This window comes from Myxine glutinosa, chromosome 5 (assembly GCF_964187855.1).
Source record: "Myxine glutinosa chromosome 5, kmMyxGlut1.1, whole genome shotgun sequence".
NCBI lineage: Eukaryota > Metazoa > Chordata > Myxini > Myxiniformes > Myxinidae > Myxine > Myxine glutinosa.
In genome coordinates this window covers 171,195,100-171,214,397 of record NC_136265.1, presented here as the reverse complement: position 1 = coordinate 171,214,397, position 19,298 = coordinate 171,195,100, and the positions used below count along the sequence as shown (strand labels likewise).

General features: G+C 45.9%; 1 protein-coding gene across 2 annotated transcripts in view; it reads left to right on the top strand.

Annotated features, from left to right (window-relative positions):
- The window catches only part of ENGASE (endo-beta-N-acetylglucosaminidase), a 96,263-nt gene that overhangs the window by 24,138 nt on the left and 52,827 nt on the right, over positions 1–19,298 (top strand). Inside the window, exons 1-5 of one of the 2 annotated variants that reach the window (XM_068115566.2) lie at positions 354–631; positions 3,662–3,848; positions 4,783–4,931; positions 13,649–13,803; positions 14,146–14,294. In XM_068115566.2, coding sequence (XP_067971667.1) covers positions 499–631; positions 3,662–3,848; positions 4,783–4,931; positions 13,649–13,803; positions 14,146–14,294 — 773 coding nt within the window. In that variant the 5' untranslated portion in view covers positions 354–498. Of the gene's footprint in view, positions 1–353; positions 632–3,661; positions 3,849–4,782; positions 4,932–13,648; positions 13,804–14,145; positions 14,295–19,298 lie in introns of those variants that run through there. The other variant, XM_068115567.2, reaches the window with a different exon arrangement.

The window sequence follows — 19,298 nt, the reverse complement described above, 5'->3', positions numbered from 1 at the left end:
CGTTGGTGTCATATAGACTTCCTGGTCAAATGAGGACTCCTCACCAGCACGTACAACTGCGCGCATACAACTACCTTTTCCCCCCCACATCGCCCAAGTATTTAAAATATGTACGAGACATCCGGTAATAATAAGAATAAAAGTTTAGGTTTGAATATTAATTTTATTTGCGTACATAATATCCCCTTGAAGTGAAACATTAAGTTGCAGGTTTGATGCATTAATTTAATCTGGTGTGGTGTAGCACAGGCATGATGGGCCGAATGACCACCTCTATCAAAAAATTCTTCCTCCTCTTCGTGGTTGTGGTCATAATGCTGTCTTAAATGAACCGGCGGCAGTGGGATCGTGCTGAGTTTCTCGGGCGGTGTATACGCTGAAAGTTGCTTGCATTTTCTTTCGGAAGTCTCGGTGCAGGTTAAATAACAGATAAGCACAGGAACGGAAAATGGGCTCTGGAGATAAAGTTCGCACGTTTCCGAAAAGCTGTAGATCTATATGGGCCAATCATTAGATTTTCAGCGATGCGAGCAACATCTGATGACTATTGAAGAGATGGCGGACGTCGAAGTTGGAAAAGAAGAGCCAAAAGTACTTCAGCCAGTAATTGCGAAGCGCAGCTCAGATCCAGGTGTTGATGGAATTGCAATGTGCTTGTTGTGTGTATTGTGTCATACCTGGTTCACTCTGCGCGTGCGTATCATCATTTTGTGGGCAATCCTGCATTTTAAGGGTCTACATAATTTAAATGGTTATCCTGACACAGATAACAATATTTTCAATGATCAAAACTCATTACATCCTCTTTTGAAGGTAGTCTTCAAAAATATATTTAGTTGACACGTCACGAAATTTTGACAGGTGTGTCCTGTATCACGGCCGCGTTATGACATTCGTTTATGTTATCAACGTTGGTGTCATATAGACTTCCTGGTCAAATGAGGACTCCTCACCAGCACGTACAACTGCGCGCATTGTTAACAACATGTGCCGAGTTACTGCATACCCAGGCGTTGACTGGCACACCCAGGCGTTGACTGGCACACCCAGGCGTTGACGGGCACACCCAGGCATTGACAGGCACACCCAGGCATTGACGGGCACACCCAGGCATTGACGGGCACACCCAGGCATTGACAGGCACACCCAGGCGATGATGGGCACACCAAGGCATTGACAGCTGCATGTGGCGATGCGGGAATTGCAACCATTGGAAAATAATGTCAAAATATATTGGCGGCTTTGACGCTTAACCAAAATTTATTTTTTGTTGAATACTATCTTCAAAAGAGGATGTTGTGAGTTTTGATAGTTGAAAATATTATTATCTGTGTCAGGATAACCATTGAGATGATTTAGACACCCGGAAATAATTTTGACATCTAAAATGCAGGATTGCTATTTTGTGTAGACGTAAATACAAATAAAAACTTGTCATTTTGAAACCACTTTACTTTACCCCTTGCTAACTACAGGTACACTACAGCTCGCCTCCAGCCAATTGCACGCCCTCCCGTCAACTGCATCTCCCCTCCCACCAACTACACACCCTCCCCTCCCATCTCCCCTCTCCTCCCACCAACTACACACCCCGTCCACTCCTGCCAACTATAACCCCCTCCCCTCCCACCAACTACACACCCTGTCCACTCCTGCCAACTATAACCCCCTCCCCTCCCACCAACTACACACCCCGTCTACTCCTGCCAACTATACCCCTGTGCCAACTACATCCCTCCTTCATTCCCGCCAACTGCGCCATCCTCTCCTCACTCCAACTACCATCTCTCCTCCCCTCCCCCCAACTACATTCCCCCTCCCCTCCCACAAGCTACATCCCTACTCCCCTCCACTCACAGCAACTACACACCCCCCAACAGGTAGAGTTGCTTCGTACCATTCCCAATTAAGTAGCGTTGCTCCAGCCACCCACACCCCCAACCAAGTAGGGTTGCATAGCGCCAAGTAGGATCACTCCTCCGAACCATCCCCTCCCCCCACCACCTCCCCCCTACAAGTAGGATCGCTCCTACTCCCTCCCTCCCGCCAAGTACAGGCACTATCCCTCCCCCCAAAGTAGGGTCGCTCCCACTCCCTCCCTCCTGCCAAGTACAGGCACTAGCACTACCCCTCTCCCCAATGTAGGGTCGTGCCCCTCCTGCCCCCCGCAAAGTAAGGTCGCTACCGCTCCCTCCCTCCCGCAAAGTACGGGCACTAGCCCTCCCCCCAAAGTAGGGTCGCTCCCGTTTCCCACTAAGTAGGGCCTCTCACCACACCCCCAGTATAACTACAAGCTTCAACTCCTTCTGTCTTGCGGTTCAGGAGTGCATACAAGTTAGAAACAAACCCCAACATACTGCTCGAGTTATCGTTACTAGAAACACCCCCTCCTTACGGGAGTGATAAGAGGGTGGTGGAGGAGGAGGAGGAGGAGGAGGAGGAGGATTGGATGGTGGAGAGGATGTGTGTGAAGTGGGGTAGAGGGATGGAGGGTCAACTTTATTTTGCGTTGTACAACTTCTTGGAATTTGATTTATTTTGTAGCAACAACATCCAGTTTTCACGTGATTCTGTCCAGTGGTGCAGGAGTGCATTAGCAAGTATGATAATTCACCCACTTGTGACAATCCCCCATTTTCACATAAAATTAAAATCCAAGTTGGAGGTGGCCATCCCCAATCAGGAGTGTGTTCCCTTGCACACCCAGAATAAAACCATCACATTTCAACATGTTTCGTCCAGCAGTATAGGAGGAGTGCGTACAATACACAACAGGTATGTAAACTGGCCAAGTAGTTATTAGTCCCCTACCGGTGTACACCGGAGGGGATTATAGGTTTACACTCCGTCCCTCCGTCTGTCCGTCTGTCAGTCCGTCACGCAAAGAACAGTTTTCCGGACTTTTTTTCTAAACTCTTAATGCTAATGATTTCTAACTTGGTACATGGTTTCCTCATGATAAGTTACAGATCACGTTCGAACTTCACGACGTTTCGATCATTTTTGACAAAGTTATGGCACTTTGAACTTTGGTAATTTCCCCAACAGTTTTCCGGACGACAGACTGCCGGTAGGCTGACATGTATTGCAGTGCAATACTCAGAATGCTTGTTGATTCTGTAAGGTTTTCATCAATTCTGGAAGGTTGTATAATTATAATACTGTAAACTGCTGGGACTTGTAATACACTCGCACATGATGTGCATTTACAGACAGAATTTGCGTCGTCCCTCACATCCCCACACCTTCCCGAACACCTGCAACAATTTTTTTAATGCCTCAAGACTTAAGTCCTTCCCGAGCACACCCCACAACACAAGTGAATGAATGAATGATCGTTTTAAGGCCATTTTCCCCGCTCGAGCGGGGGTTAGCCTTGCGGGCCCCATGACAATCATGGTTCCCTGTTTGAGGCAATGTTTTTATGGCCAGATGCCCTTCCTGACGCCTACCCTTGGTCACGCTCTTATGATGCGCAGGGATACAGTGTACCTATTCTAAATCCCCAAGTACAACACAAGTACAACCACCAAATTTTATCCAGTGGTTTAGGAGTGCACACAAGTCAAACACATGCACATGCACACACTCCAAGTTGTATACCATATATACAGTACTGTAGTATGATTCTTTAACCCTTGTCATTTTTCTCATCTCTCAGAGTGGCAACCTGAGCCTGTGGCAGGTCCATTACATTCCTTAAAGGAACTGCTCGACTGGCGGCAAGATGATGTGGACCCATTGTTGATAGCCTTTATTCCAATTGCCTCCCGGCGACCTGAGCTAAGTCGTGCTGGTCCGCGAACCTTGCTGTGCCATGACATGAAAGGGGGATACCAGGAGGACAGGTGCAAAGCCCTCTTACCCTCATCTTTGCGATTGTGCTCGGTGCTTTGAGACCATGGCAGTTGCTTGTATTGCTTATTACTAGGGCATGCCCGTACTATATCTATATCTAAAATTATATCCCCCCCCTCTATTTACATGAAATGGTTTGGTCCAAAGCGAACGGCTTGCGAGTGGTGACAATCCCCCCCCTCTATTTACATGCAATGGTTTGGTCCAAAGCGAACGGCTTCCGGAGTTTGGTAAAGAAATCGCCATCGCGTGCACAAACGCGCAGGAAAGCGAATGAATCGCAAATTCGTTTTTATTAGTTGTAAAACATAGTTTAACGCCAACATAGTTTGCAAACGTGAAATAAATGAATACGCTCTCAAATGTGCCATCCGAGGCAGAGTGTGCCCGCCACGTTCGGCACACGCGATCGTTCGCTGCTCTCTGATTGGTTGAATCGTTTTTTGGACATAGCTCGGTAAGTAATTGTCCGATTAATATGAAACCTTGAAAAGGCACATCCTCGGGTCCCCAGCAATATACCTGGCAAGTTAAAAGTATATCGGACCCGTGGTTGTCGAGAAACAGCGGTCACAGACAAACGTACAGACAGACAGAGATTACTGGAATTATAGATAGATGACATCATCCTTTCATCATTTTTCATTTTTCATCATCATTTCATCATCATCATCCATATGCCTTTGTTTATTTGTACCAACACAATTTGCATGGCATCACATGACCTATAACTCATTTTCCAACTTTGCTGGAAACATTGCTTCAAAAAGGGGACCAAAAAAACAACAACTACCACGGTCCCCGAAAAGGCCAACCCCCGCTTTGCGGGTAAAAATGGCCTCTAAACGGTGGTTTATACAACAAGGTTTTGGCACCGAGATTTTTATGCATCTCAAAAGCAACTTGTATGAATTCTCATCGCAGGTTTGTACAGGGTCTTTCGACGAACGACCCATATACATTTTACCACTGGCAGCAGCTTGACCTGTTCGTATACTTTAGTCACCATTTTGTCAGCATACCTCCTCCTGGCTGGATCAACGCAGCTCATCGGCATGGCGTTGCTGTGCTTGGTACGTTGATCCAAAATGATACAAGCGCATCTTGCTGCTATGATATTATGAAAAATCGCAAGATAGTCTTTTTCTTCTTCTTTTTTTTCACATGCATTGTAATATGCTTTTGTCATAAAGACAAAAGGTTGGGTCTGATGCTTCTTCTATAAGGTTGCTTTTGTCAAGGATTTTATATTTGAGTCCATCTACAGGGTGAGCCATAAGTACCAGGACACCGTTTTAGCTGTTTATACAAGATTTGTTTATACCATCTACCAGTGTGAGCACAGAGGGAGCTGCAGATGGAGGAAATGTTGAGTTGGATCTTGGAGACGGCGTGAAGCTGGAAGGTGTGAAAACATTTTGTTACCTAGGAGACATGCTGAATGGAGAAGGTGGATCAGACTCGGCAACGGTTGCTTGAGTGAGATGTGCATGGAAGAAGTTTCGGGAACTGAGTGGCGTGCTGACGAGGAGGGGAGTGTCGTTGAAGCTGAAGGGAAAGGTGTATGGTGCATGTGTGAGAAGTGTTATGATTTATGGGAGCGAGACATGGGTAATGAATGTAGAGCAGCAACGAAGGCTGGAAAGGGCGGAAATGCAAATGGTTCGGTGAATGTGCGGAGGATCGTTGAGAGAGAGGAAGACAAATGATGAATTGCGAAAGATGATAGGAATAAAGCCTGTGATGGATGCTGTGAAGAGAAACAGGTTGAGATGTTTTGGTCATGTGTTGAGGAAGGATGAAAGTGACCGGTTGAGAAGAGTGATGGAAATGAATGTCAAAGGAAGTAGAGGACGGGGAAGATCGAGAAAGACTTGGCTAAAGATGGTCGAAGAAGAAATGCGGGCAAGGGGGTTAACAAGGGGAGATGCAGAAAATAGGGCAAAATGGAGAAGATTGTCATGGGGACCGCAAGGCTAACCCCTGCTCTTGCAGGGAAAATGGCCTTAAAATGCCTGTTGTTGTTGTTAGTGTGAGCCATAAGCCTCAGGAATAATAACATATGACAGTAATACATAATAACAAGAGTCATAATAACATTACAGTAATGCAACATTTACAATGCCTCCTTAGACATCGAGTGCATCCTTATTACGTCTGCCATTGTCACGGCACAAGATAACTTTTCTCCACGTGCGGTGTGAAAACCGACGCAAAACACTATGTGTTGTGGTGCCAAATGCTTCCTGAATGCGTTTTCAGTTCATCAGCAGATGCCATGCGATGTTCTCCAACCTTTTTTTAAGCATTGACGTACCCCTACAGAGCATTGTCACAAGTGGACAGGTCAGGACTGCGCGGTGGCCACAGATGTTTTCACAAAGACCTGCCAATTCAATGGTTGGGAAAAAAAATTATTCACGTAATTTCGTATCACACATGCATGATGCACAGGTGCCCCACCCTGCTGGAAATATATCTCATGGGCTAGTCCATGTCATTCAAGTTCAGATGTGAGGCAATTCTCCAACATATGCAGATATGACTGCAGGTTGACCGACGCATCAAAAAAAGTAAGGACCAATGTGGTGGTGGGCAGATAATGCCACCCAAGCCAGAACATGTGATGGATGGTCTTGCACTTCTTCAACATAATGTGGATTAGCATCACTCCAAAAGTAAACATCGAATGGCGAAGAATTGAGGTAAACAGCACTCATCACTAAACATAACCTTTGCCCTTTTATGAATAATATTGAATTGCTGCGTCAGTCTGTCACAAGATGTCAACTTTCTTTTTTTTCTTTTTTTGTATACTGAATCGAGGCTCGTGAAAGAGCTAACATTTATTTCACAAACAAATCAACCAGACAAACAAAATATATAAAAAGAGGGAGCGGAAGACAAGATGGGGAGAGAAGGGGAAGCACACAAACATAACATTTGAGAGCAGGGAGATGTGTGGGAGGGAGAGGGCTTGGGGGGAGGAGGCGTGGGAAGGGGGGAGGGGGGGGGGTGGGAGAAGTATAAAACACAAGGACACCAAGGACTTCTAGGACAGAAGTTGGTATTTCAAAAAAGTGGATTTGGGGTGAAATTAGTGGGGGCAGAAAAGATCAAGGTTTTGGATGGGGAAAGATAAGAGATGGTGGTGAACAGCTGTTTTAAAGACCTGGAGGGTGGAGCGGGATTGAAGAGAGTGAGGGAGTTTGTTCCAGAGGCGGGAGAAAAGAGGAATGAAAGAGTGAAGGTGAGCAGAGAGTCTTGATTTTGGCAGTTTAACCATAAGAGGGTTGCAGACAGATCTTGTGTGACCTGTAGGAATATTTGGGGGACAGAGCCCAGAGAGAGCTGGGGGGGGCAAGGCCGGAGAGGAGTCGGTAGAAGAGAGGAGTTGGTAGAAGACGGAAAGACCACCAACCTGCCTGCGGTGAGTGAGTGAAAGGCCCTTGGAGTTAGCTTCATCGCGGGAGATTCCAATGATTCTGAACGCTTTGGTTTCAACAGCGTGAAGACGAGCTCGGTGCGAGTCAGGAGCACCAGCCCAGAGGGGAGAGCAGTATTTCATTGAGCTGTGGATGAAAGCCTTGTATGTGGTGAGGAGCTCAGGTGTGCCAAGGAAGGACTTCGCACGACGGAGGATGCCCAGTCGGCGACTGGCTTTGGAGGCCAGATTTGAAATGTGGTTTTCCCAGGAAAGATCATGGCAGATAGTGAGACCCAAAAGCTTGAGTGACAGAACTTCTTGGAGAGGATTATTCAGAAAGTGGATGGGAGGGTTGTCCAGTCGGTCTTTTCGGTGAGACATCGTAAGAGTGTGAGATTTGTCAGGATTGAAAGACATGTTCCACTTGTTTGCCCAGTCTGTGATTTTGTCCAGGTCTGCAGACAGTGAGGAGGCTGCAGACTGCCGATCTGAGGGATGAGGAATGGAGCGACAGAGAGTAGAGTCATCAGCAAAGAGATAGAGAGGATTTTCAAGAGAGTCAGAGAGATCATTGATGAAGACCAGAAAAAGCACAGGGCCCAGAACACTGCCTTGGGGAACTCCAGCCTGAACAGGAAGAGGAGATGAGAGAAACCCATTCAGGGCCACACGTTCACTACGACTAGAGAGGAAGTCCGCCAGCCATGCGTGGAGATTTCCATGTATACCAAAGGAGGAGAGTTTGGTGAGCAGAGCGGGGTGCCAGACCGTATCGAAGGCATGTGATATGTCAAGGGAGACGGCTCTAATTTCCTGTTTGGCATTGAGGACCTCCATCCATTGTTGAGAAAGCAGAAGCAGCATGTCCAGAGTAGAGTGACCAGGTCTGAAACCAAATTGATGATCAGAGATCAAGCCATTGAAGAAGAGGAAAGATTTCATATCTGAAGCAATGATGGATTCCATGACTTTGCTGATAATTGGGAGAAGGCTGATTGGTCTGTAGTTGCTGGGATCTGTTTTTGCACCTTTTTTGTGCAAAGCGGTGATGTTGGCTGATTTCCAAGCAGATGGCAGATGACATTGAGCAAAAGAGAGGGTGAAGAGAACAGAGAGAGGGAGTGAAAGAGCGGAAGAACAGGATTTTAGGACCCATGGGCTGATGCCGTCAGGTCCAGTTGCAGAATCAGAGTCGAGGGTTGACAGAAACTTTTCCACCTTGTCAGGAGGAAAGGACACAGAGTCCAGGAGCAGCTGGGTACGACTGGGTACGGTGGGTACAGAGAGGGATGGGTTTGGGACACAAGATTTAGAGGCAAACACAGAGTTGAGGCATTCAGCTTTTTCACGTGCAGAGTCAGCCGTGTAGCCGTTTGAGGCGAGGGAGGGGATGGAGGGGGAACAAACACCAGAAACAGATTTGACCAGACGCCACCAGGATTTGGAAGAGGGAGACAGATAAGAGAGTTCGGTCTTGAGAACGGAGAGATATTGTTTCCTGGCTCTCCTGAGGGTGGACACACACTTGTTTCGGGCTTTGTGAAAGGAAATGAGATTTCCTTCCATTGGATTTGCTTTCCAGGAGACGAATGCAAGTTGTTTCTGGGCAACAGCCTCACCACAAGAATCCGTGTACCATGGACGGGAGGAAGGGGATGACAACTGAAGACGAGATGGGATAAATCTGTGCATGAGAGAGAGCAATTTACTTTGGAAGAATTCCCAGGATGAGTTGATGTCAGGCGGTAGAGATGGGAGACCAGTCCAGATGATTGATGGCTGCTTGAAGACCGTGCCAGTTGGCCTGAGTGAAATGCCAGACTCGTCGACACTGAGGAGGCTCTCTGAGAATGGTCAGAGAGATGTCCACTTAAACAAGCACATGATCAGATGAGCCGATTGGAGCAGAAGAAGAGCAGCAGACATTTTCAGGGAAGTTAGTCATAACCAAGTACAGAAGAGAAGATGCTCCGTTGACTGAGATCCGGGTCGGGAAATTGACAGATTGTGTCAGTCCCAGTGAGTCGCAGAAGTCCTTTGCTGAAGAGCCATGGCTGGTGAGAGAGGTACCCACACCCAGCCAACTGGCATGGTGACAATTGAAATCACCACATATGAGGAAGAGAGAGTTGGGATGGGTAGATAGAAGTTGGTCCATATTATCAGACAGCAAGATGTAGATGGAGTCATCACTGTTTGGTGGACAGTACAACACACATATGAACAAAAGGTGGGAGCGAATGGGAAGCCGTAGCCAAAGGTATTCCTGGGGGTGAGGTGGAGAGAGGGCAGTGCAGGGCGAGTGAGGAAGAGAGTTGTTTTTTATAAAGATAGCAACCCCACCTCCAGGACGAGGCTCAGGTCTATCATACCGGAGGAGGGAGTTACCTGGGAGAGATACCAAGGAATCAGAGACATCATGAAGGAGGAAAGTTTCTGTTTAGCAGATCACATCTGGTTTGTCAGAAGCAACCTGTATGGAGAGATCAGTCAAGTTTGAGCGAAGGCCCCGGATGTTTGAGGTCCATACCGTTAATGAAGAGGAAGGGGGAGCATCAGATACAGAACAGGGGGGAGGAGGGGTAGGGTAAGATGTGGAAGAGGTAGGGAGAGCTGTTGAAGGTGTGTCAGAGATTTCAGAATAGCTTGGAGAAAGGGAAGAATGGGGCGGACAAAAGGTTTGATGGTGATTGGGTGAGGCACAGTGAGGTGTTATTTGAGGAGGGGGAAGAGCGAGGCAGAATGTTGGGGGAAATGAAGGTGGAAGAAGCGGGGAGGACGCTTTGAGGAGGAGGGGTGAGAGGGGAGTCTAGGAGGGGAGGAGCGAGGGAGAGTCTCGGAGGGGAGGGGTGTGGGGGGAGTTTAGGAGGGAAGGGGCAAGGGGGGAGATTTGAAAGGGATGGGTGATGCGGAAGATTTGGAGGGGAGGGGCAAGGGGGAAGATTTGAAAGAGATGGGTGATGGGAAGATTTGGAGGGGAGGCGCAAGGGGGTAGATTTGGAGGGGAGGGGTGATGGGGAAGTTTTGGAGGGAAGGGGTGGTGGGGAAGATTTGGAGGGGAGGGGCAAGGGGGAAGATTTGAAAGGGATGGGTGATGGGGAAGATTTGGAGGGGAGGGGCAAGGGGGAATATTTGAAAGATGTGTGACGGGGAAGATTTGGAGGGGAGGGGCAAGGGGGGTCGATTTGGAGGGGAGGGGTGATGGGGAAGTTTTGGAGGGGAGGGGTGATGGGGAAGTTTTGGAGGGAAGGGGTGATGGGGAAGATTTGGAGGGGAGGGGTGAGATTGGATTTTGAAAAGTGTACGATTCATGGGAAACGAACATTTATTGCAAAATGAGTTTCTTGAGACCTTCGAGTCAAAAATACGTTTGAGGGCGCTGAAGGAGGGGTGGAGTGCAGGAGAGTTTCGGGAATGTAGAAAAAAGGAACTGTAAGAGATGGAATTTTTTTTTGGAATGAATACATTTGGTGAGCAAGTCGAAAGCATCCTTTTATAGAAGAAGAAGAAGAAAAAGGTGTTATAATATACGACAGAATACAGTTCTTCAGCGGAAAGTTTAAACATTTTTAACAACGTGATCACGTGATCACGAACAACGTGGTCGAAGAACGAACGAACAAATAAGAACAACGAATAAGAGCAGAGAAGGATTTTTTTTTTTTTTTTTTTGGAGTTGAGTTGAGATTTTAAACAAGGAAGTATGGGGTGAAAGACTGGGACAAGAAACAGAGTACGAAAGTAATTGCGGTGCAATCGACGAACCGCTGAGAGAAAAACAAAGCCTCAAGGTCGGACACAAGCCTGCTAGGCCTCAGAATACGCGACACGAATTAACCGACGATTTTGTATACAAGTATGAAAAATTAACACCGATAATCTTACTAAAGACACACTATAAGTACACACCCCGAAAGATAGATACAGTTTCGACAAAAACACAATTGTGAAAAAATTACTTAACTTCGAAAGCGTGAGCGCATGGACAGCTTCGAAAGAACGTGACCTCCAATCTTGAGCATGCGCATGCGATCACTTTCATGATCTGCATCTGACAATTCACAAATGACAATTGGTTTATATGGTTTCATGCGAAGGTCTTCTTTCATTGTGCGACGTAACGATGAATACGAAACGCCCAACTCTGCAGAACGCTTCCGTAATGATTTTTTTTTTTTGGAGATCTGAGAAATGGATGTTGTAGTGTTTTCAATTCCCAAATCACAAATTTTTGGCCATATGCTGTGCTTTCTGTGGAGTAAGTACACTTCCAGTCTGAAATGTCTTTTCCCCAAAGATGAAGATTTGATTTTGACGGTGCTGGCTTTCCAAAACTCTCTTCGAAGTCTTCTTGCACATGTTACATCGTCTTGTTTGTGTTTCTCCTCTCATGGTACCACACCTCTCTTTCATTGTTAATCAACTGCTGTCTGCCATCTTCTTTTAATGTATTGTTTGTATTATCTGAAAAAATATAATCAGTATGAATGCATGGTATAAAGTAATCTTGTACAGGGTGAGCCAGAAATGTGGTCATTTTTGAAATGCGTGTGAAGGAAATAAAAAATTGTATTTCAAAATAAATGAATTCATGATATTGAAGTACATAACTTGCATTTTTATTATTTTTTTTTTTTTACTGATTTAGTTTTATTTTTTGCAGGCACAACACTTGAGTGACGATGTGGAACTGGTTGTGGTGAAAATGTAAGTTGAACCCAGGTGTGACGCTCACTTAAACCACTGGGCGGTGTCTATAAGACCTCGGGACGTCCGCGACTCGAGGCCACTCCTGCGACTTTATACAATGACATGTAGAATTGAATGGTACGTACCCACTTATATTCTAGGCTTGCTTGCATTGACTGATATATCCAATCTTTCTCATATGATGCCTTGATCCTGACATATATGTTGCATGGTGTATTTTACAGGATGATGTTACGATCTAATTGAAATTAAACCTATCTATGGGACGAGTTGTGGATCTGGTTGATTTTTCACAACACTGGTCGGGTGAAGAACGCGCTTTCGCTATCAAAGCTTTTTACAAGAATAATGATCGTGCAACTGCTGCACAACGTCAATTCAAACTTTATTTCAATGTTCAACGTCATGGAAATGTGCCGTCTGTTTCTTGCTATCAAGTTATGGGTTCAGAAGTTTGAGAGGACTGGTTCAACTTTAAAAGAGAAACCGCCGGGAGCACCCAAATCGGTAAGAACGGCACAAAACATTGATCGTCTAAGGGAGTCAGTTTTGAGAAGTCCGCATCGCTCCAGCCGAAAGCATGCATCAGCCTTCAGAATTTCACACGTCACTATGCCGCATATTGCATAAGGATTTTAAACTTTTATCCCTATAAAATTAAAACTGTCCAGGAATTAAGCCAAGATGATGAGATTGCCTGCAGTAATTTTTGTGATGGAATGCTTTCATTTATGGACGGAAATGAAAACAAAAACGTTGCTAACAATTTGTTAATGTCTGATGAAACACATTTTCATCTGTGTGGCGATGTCAACAAGCAAAATACTCGTTTTTGGGTAGCCGAAAACCCAAGAGAAATGCACACGAAACCGTTACACAGTCCCAAAGTCACAGTGTGGTGTGCACTTTCGTCGTTCGGCATCATAGGGCTTTACTTCTTTGAGAACCATAACGGAACTGCAATCACTGTTGCTGCAGCTCGATATACCGATATGGTTCCTAACTTCCTCTCCAGAGAATTAAACAGACTTGCAGAAGTGAGCCCAATGACATGGTTTCAGCAAGATGGTGCAACCTCCCCCACCGCCAGAGTGTCCATGACTACTGTAAGGGCGCTCTTTCCAAAGCATGTCATTTCCAGAAACGGCGATATTCCATGGCCAGCGAGGTCACCCAATTTGACTGCATGTGATTATTTCTTGTGGTCATATCTAAAGGACAAAGTGTTGTATATCTAAGTGTTACAAAGTGTTCCATATCTAAAAGACAATGCTAACCATCCACAAACTCTTCATGAATTTAACGAAAACGTCATGCACTAAATCAATGATATTGACGTGGCCATGTTGCAGAACGTCATGAATAATTGGCGTCCAAGTTTGGAGGAATGTGTCAGACGAAATGGTGCTCATCTCCTAGATGTGCTTTTCCACAAATAAATGGCATGTTATGTACTTCACTTTCTTGTAAGAATTTGTTTTGAAATACAACTTTTTATTACCTTTACACAAGTGTTAAAAATAACCATATTTCTGGCTCACCCTGTATAAACAGCTAAAACAGTGTCCTGAGACTTGTGAATCACCCTGTATATATTAGATGGGCTAACGTGGCAACTGACATAATTGTCGGAATCTTGGCTGTATTTTGCAGGTACATTAATCACAGAGTCAAAGGGCGGGCAGCAGTTTTGCCGAGAGATGCTCACCACTCAGGAAATGTTACACAAAGCAGCAGAACAGTTGGTACTCATTGCCACAGTATATGGTTTCGATGGCTGGTTCCTGAATATTGAAAATGATGTGCCGGTGAGCAGGGTAACATGGGGGAACCGGAAGGGAGGTCGGAAGAGATGAGAAAGGGAAGAAGAAGAGGAGGGGGAGAGGATTAGGAGGGGGAGGGGATAATGAGTAGAAATGGGCCAGGGAGGGGGAGGATTGGACATTTGTCATAAGTACGTATCAAGTTTCTCAAAAATCCTCACTTGGGTGTATGGTCCTCAACCGTTGTAGATCTCACAAGTGTTCCATAGGACTTCCTTTTCTCTGAGTTTGTAAATGGCCTACCTTATCGTCATAGAGCCATAAATGCGAGTATTCCTCGTAGCGGGGAGAGGGAAATACGTGAATGCTTAACGTATCTTTGTCCAGGTGGAGCTGATGGATAACCTAGTGGAGTTTGTGCGTTACCTTACGGAGAGGGTACATGCCATATTGCCACAAGCCCAGGTTATATGGTATGACAGTGTGCTGCGTGGAGGAAAGCTGAACTGGCAGAATGAGTTGAACCAAGAGAACAAGTAAGAACAAGTATCTGGATCTCTTGATTTTATGATGCACTTGACTTTCTTGATTTTCCCTCTACCAGTAGTCTTTTTTGTTGTTGTTGTTGTTGTTGTTGTTTCACAAGTTTCATCTTGACCATTTTCTCCTAATCATGAAACCATTAACGTGAAACAGTGCTTCCTAATACTGACATTAATGTGAGCTTTTAAAGGTCCATATGACCGCAGCATATTGCTCCTTTGTCTCTGTTCATTCTCTGTGTTGTATATGTCTATGCTAATCCATTCTCTCCAAGCTGATTCAATCTCAGTGTTGAATATGCCCACACTAATGCATTATTGGACATGGCTGTGCTGATTCATTTGTATTAATAACTCGCTGATCCATTCTCTGTGCGATATGTTTCCGCACCAATTAATTTTCGTTCTGTTATCCTGCTGAGGCTGTGTGGGTCCTCCACCTTGAGGTAGGAATCACATTCTTTACTTCAAGGTTATGTACAAGCATTTATTTTTCTTTCTTTATGTTGTAAATATCTATCATATACAGTATTGTCCTGTGGACGACTCTTTTAAGTCGGAGCGTCCACGGATGGAATCAAGCTTAACGAGGCGTTTCCAATTCAATGGCGGATCATACACGATCAGTGGGGGTGGGGGAGAATGCCACGGCTTACCTGTCGGTCCGACGATGTCTTCACCTTTTAACAATAACTCACAAACGAAAACGGAATTAAAGTTGGTTGGGAAAATAATACAAGGGTTTATTTAATAAATATCAGGACAGGAAAAGAGCGCACCGGTAATAACTAAACCCTCTAGTGAGCACTCTTATACACAGACTTCGAACTACACAACAAATGGGAGAATGAAATAAAGAAAACGTTGTGGCTCAGGTGTGGTGCATCTTATCTGTATCTGGATGTGATGTCAGGAATCGTTAGGTTGTGCAGCTCCATCGTCCAACGTGGCTCCGGTTGGCGCGAAGCAGGCCTCGTCCGCGCGCTGCTAGGCCCCGCCCGAGCCACCCGCTCGCCCCGGTCTTGTCTGCTCCAGCGGCAAGCCTCGCTCGTACGCTCATTGTTCGCACGTGAGGTCCCGTTTGCTCCAGCGGCAAGCCTCGCTCGTATGCTCGTCGTTCGCTAGGCCCCGACGTGTCCTTCGCCTGAAGCGAGCCGGCGTGCATGCAACCCACCCCTTCAGTCGTGCAACGTCTTCCTCGATTCGTCACGGAACTCCGACGCACCCAACGTTTGTGGTGTAGGAAGGAGAGAGGGTCGAGGGCGAAGGTGGCGAAAGGAGTAAGCGGTCCAGGGAGCGGAATCACGAGGCAGCAAAGGGAAGAGGTCCGGGAAAAAAGGAAGACAAAACGAGAGCGAAAATGTCGGCCAGTCCGTGGTTTTACCGGCTGTCGTGTGACGTCGATGCTCTCTCCACCAATGGCCGCGTCACTTCTGTCTCATGCCATCAGTCGCTCGCCAATGAGTCTGTCGCTTCCTTTCACCAATCAGTGGCCAGCTTCCTACCCCATGGTGTGATCTTCCCATCAAAACCCTTTTGACCAATCATGCATGAAGTGGGCGTGGCCTCAGCCTGCCTTGCACGATGTGTGGTGCTCTGCCAGCTGGTGATGTGGCTGACTGCGGCCCCATCGGTGGTGCTCCGAACTCGCTTCCTGCCTGTTCTTCCTGTAAGTCTTGTGGCAGCGGGGGAATTAATTAATGTGGTGCGCTATTGGGCCGAGCTAATGTGTGTGATGTGCTGCCATACGGGACAAAGGAATGATCACCAGGTCTGACACACAGAGGAATTAGCTTTGTCCTTATTCTACTTATCATGCCCCATTCCTCGTAATGGGGATGAAGATACACTTAATCCGACATTCAGGCCAGAGAGGTCCTCTACTTATTTACATCGAGAAATCTTGTTTCTTGTTTCATACAAGAATCTTGTTTCTCACAGTCTGAGAGTCCTTTAAGACTCCTTTAGGACTTTAGCCTTTTTTGCAAACTCCAAGTGGGCTTTCATGTGTCTTTCACTGAGGAGTGGCTTCCGTCTGGCCACTCTGCCATAAAGCCCAGATCGGTGGAGTGTTGCAGTGATGGTTGTCCTTCTGGAAGTTTCTCCCATATCCGCACAAGATCTCTGGAGCTCAGCCAGTGACCATCGGGTTCTTGGTCACCGATCTTACCAAGGCCCTTCTGCACCAATTGCTCAGTTTGGCCGGGCTGCCAGCTCTAGGAAGAGTCCTGGTTGTTCCAAAGAATTATGGAGGCCACTGTGCTCTTGGGAACCTTCAATGCAGCAGAATTTTATTGTAGGCTTCCCCAGATCTGTGCCTCGACACAATCCTGTCTGTGAGCTCTGCAGGCAGTTCCTTCGACCTCATGGCTTGGTTTTTGCTCTGATATGCATTGTCAGCTGTGAGACCTCATATAGACAGGTGTGTGCCTTTCCAAATCATGTCCAATCAATTGAATTTGCCACAGGTGGACTCCAATCAAGGTGTAGAAACATCTCAAAGATGATCAAGAGAAATGGGAGGCACCTGAGCTCAATTTCAAGTGTCATAACAAAGGGTCTGAATACTTATGTCAATGTGATATTTCAGTTTTTTATTTTTAATAAATTTGCAAAACTTTCTAAAATCCTGTTTTCTCTTTGTCATTATGGGGTATTGAGTGTATTGTTACGTGCTCCTCCCCAAACCCCGGTCATGGTGTACCTCAGAGCCCCGAAAGGAGTCACGGCAGAAAGATGTGCTATTATGTGTGCCAATGACCAATGGTGAAACCACACCAATCAATTGTTACCAAAACCAAGTATTGTATTAATATCACACAATAATAACAATTTGCACAAGTACAATAAAACCTCAATTGCACAACAAACACCATATAATTCCTATGATGGTACCACCAGTTTCTTAACTCAATAACTCACGGTACTCCACGTGAGCGAAATGTAACACCCCCAAAGTCACTGTCAGGACACCAGGCCAAAGTCGATCCATGCTCCGGGGATCACAAGAAAACAGGTTGCACCGAGACCTGAACCCAGGATGGCCGACAGTCGACGCTGCCGAAGATCCACTTGGTGAGGTGTTGGGCCGACGTCGGTCAGGCAAAAGTTCACCCAGAAGGCGACTGGGAATTCACACCTTCAGTTCACCAGACAAGGACGTTGACATGAACGAGCAGTGGCTCCCAAGCGGAGAACCGCGAATTCCCAAGCGAAATCCACGACACACATGAGAAATCCAGGCTAAAGGCTGGCGCGAGGTGCAATGGCTGGTGCGAGGCGAAATGGCGGACGGGCCCGTAATGGAGGCGTACCTGCTCTCCAACAATGATTCACTTTCGGAACCAACAGCAAAACCTGTCATGCAGGTTTATCTGCCACAGTAATAAGGACTCTGTCACAGGAATCCCTTTCCCGGGGAAACCAATATTCGCTCGTGACCAGCGTTCGCTCGACACCTCCAAGCAGATCGGCCTTTCTTTCCCGATCTCACTTGAACCGCTTCTTCTTCCTCCTCTTCCGGTTTCTCCCGATCCATTTCGTTTTTCTTTTAAAACACTAATTTTACCTTTGAAGACAGTTATCTCCATTTCACACTCAAACTATAACAATAATAGTATATGAAACTAAAAATTCTTCAAGTGGATGACAACCACAAAGATGGAAGTGACGAATCCGTAACACTCCCCACCCTCAAGAAAGAAAGTTTGAACATAGTGAAAACTTTCTTTTCATGCAAAAACCACCTTTAACAAACAAAAGTAAAACTCACACCCAAAACTACCAATCAACCTATGGCTGATCAACTCACGTGAGCAACAATAACTAATATTCCCCAGAAGAAAGCAACAAAACTTCCAAACAATCTACAGGAATTTTCAAAGTTAGTTCACTCGGGATAAAGCATCGGCAACGACATTGTCCCTGCCCTTTACATGCTCAATTTCCAAGTTGAACTCCTGCAAAGACAAACTCCATCTCATCAACCTCTGATTTTTATTTTTCATTTTTTGAATGAAGGTTAAGGGGTTGTGATCAGTGAAGACTTTTATAGGAAAGGTAGTAGTTCCTAGATACACCTCATAATGCTGAAGCGCTAGCAGGAGAGCAAGGGTCTCTTTTTCCACAGTGGCATAATTTGCTTGATGTTTGTTAAACTTTTTTGAATAGTAGCACACCGGGTGATCCACGCCATCATCATCTTCCTGTAATAGAACTGCCCCAGCCCCCACATCACTTGCATCATTGGCCAACTTGAAAGGTTCTTGAAAATCTGGTGCTGCTGGGACAGGAGAGCTCATTAATATCACTTTGACATGGGCAAAGGCAGCCTGGCATTTGTCATCCCAAACAAACTTGGTCTCTTTCCTCAGCAAATTCGTTAAAGGGGCTACCACATCAGAAAAATTTCTGCAGAACCGCCAGTACCAACCAGCCATACCCAAGAATCTCATCTGCTCCTTCTTCCCTTTTGGAACTTGGAAGCGATCAATGGGTTCTATCTTGGCTGTCACCGGTTGCACCTGACCCTGACATACTACATGGCTTAGGAACACCACCTGTGCTTTTAGAAACTCACTCTTAGATAAGTTGATGGTCAACCCTGCCTCGGTCAGTTTCTTGAAAAATGCACGAATTTGTTTAAGATGATCTTCCATGGTCATGGTGTGGATGATGACATCATCCAGATAAGCCTCCACCCCCTCAAGGTCTGCAATAACCTTATTAATCAGCCGTTGAAATGTAGCAGGCCCGTTTTTCAATCCAAAGGGAAGAACCTTGTACTGACACAACCCATTTGGTGTGATTAAAGCCGAGATTTCCTTGGCTCTATCAGTAAGAGGAATCTGCCAATACCCTTTCAGCAAGTCAAATTTAGTTACAAATTTAGCTGGGCCTATTCTATCAATAGTCATCAATCCTCGGGATGGGATATGAGTCGGTCTTGGTCACTGCATTAACCCGTTTTAAATCCGTACAACAGCGAAAACTACCATC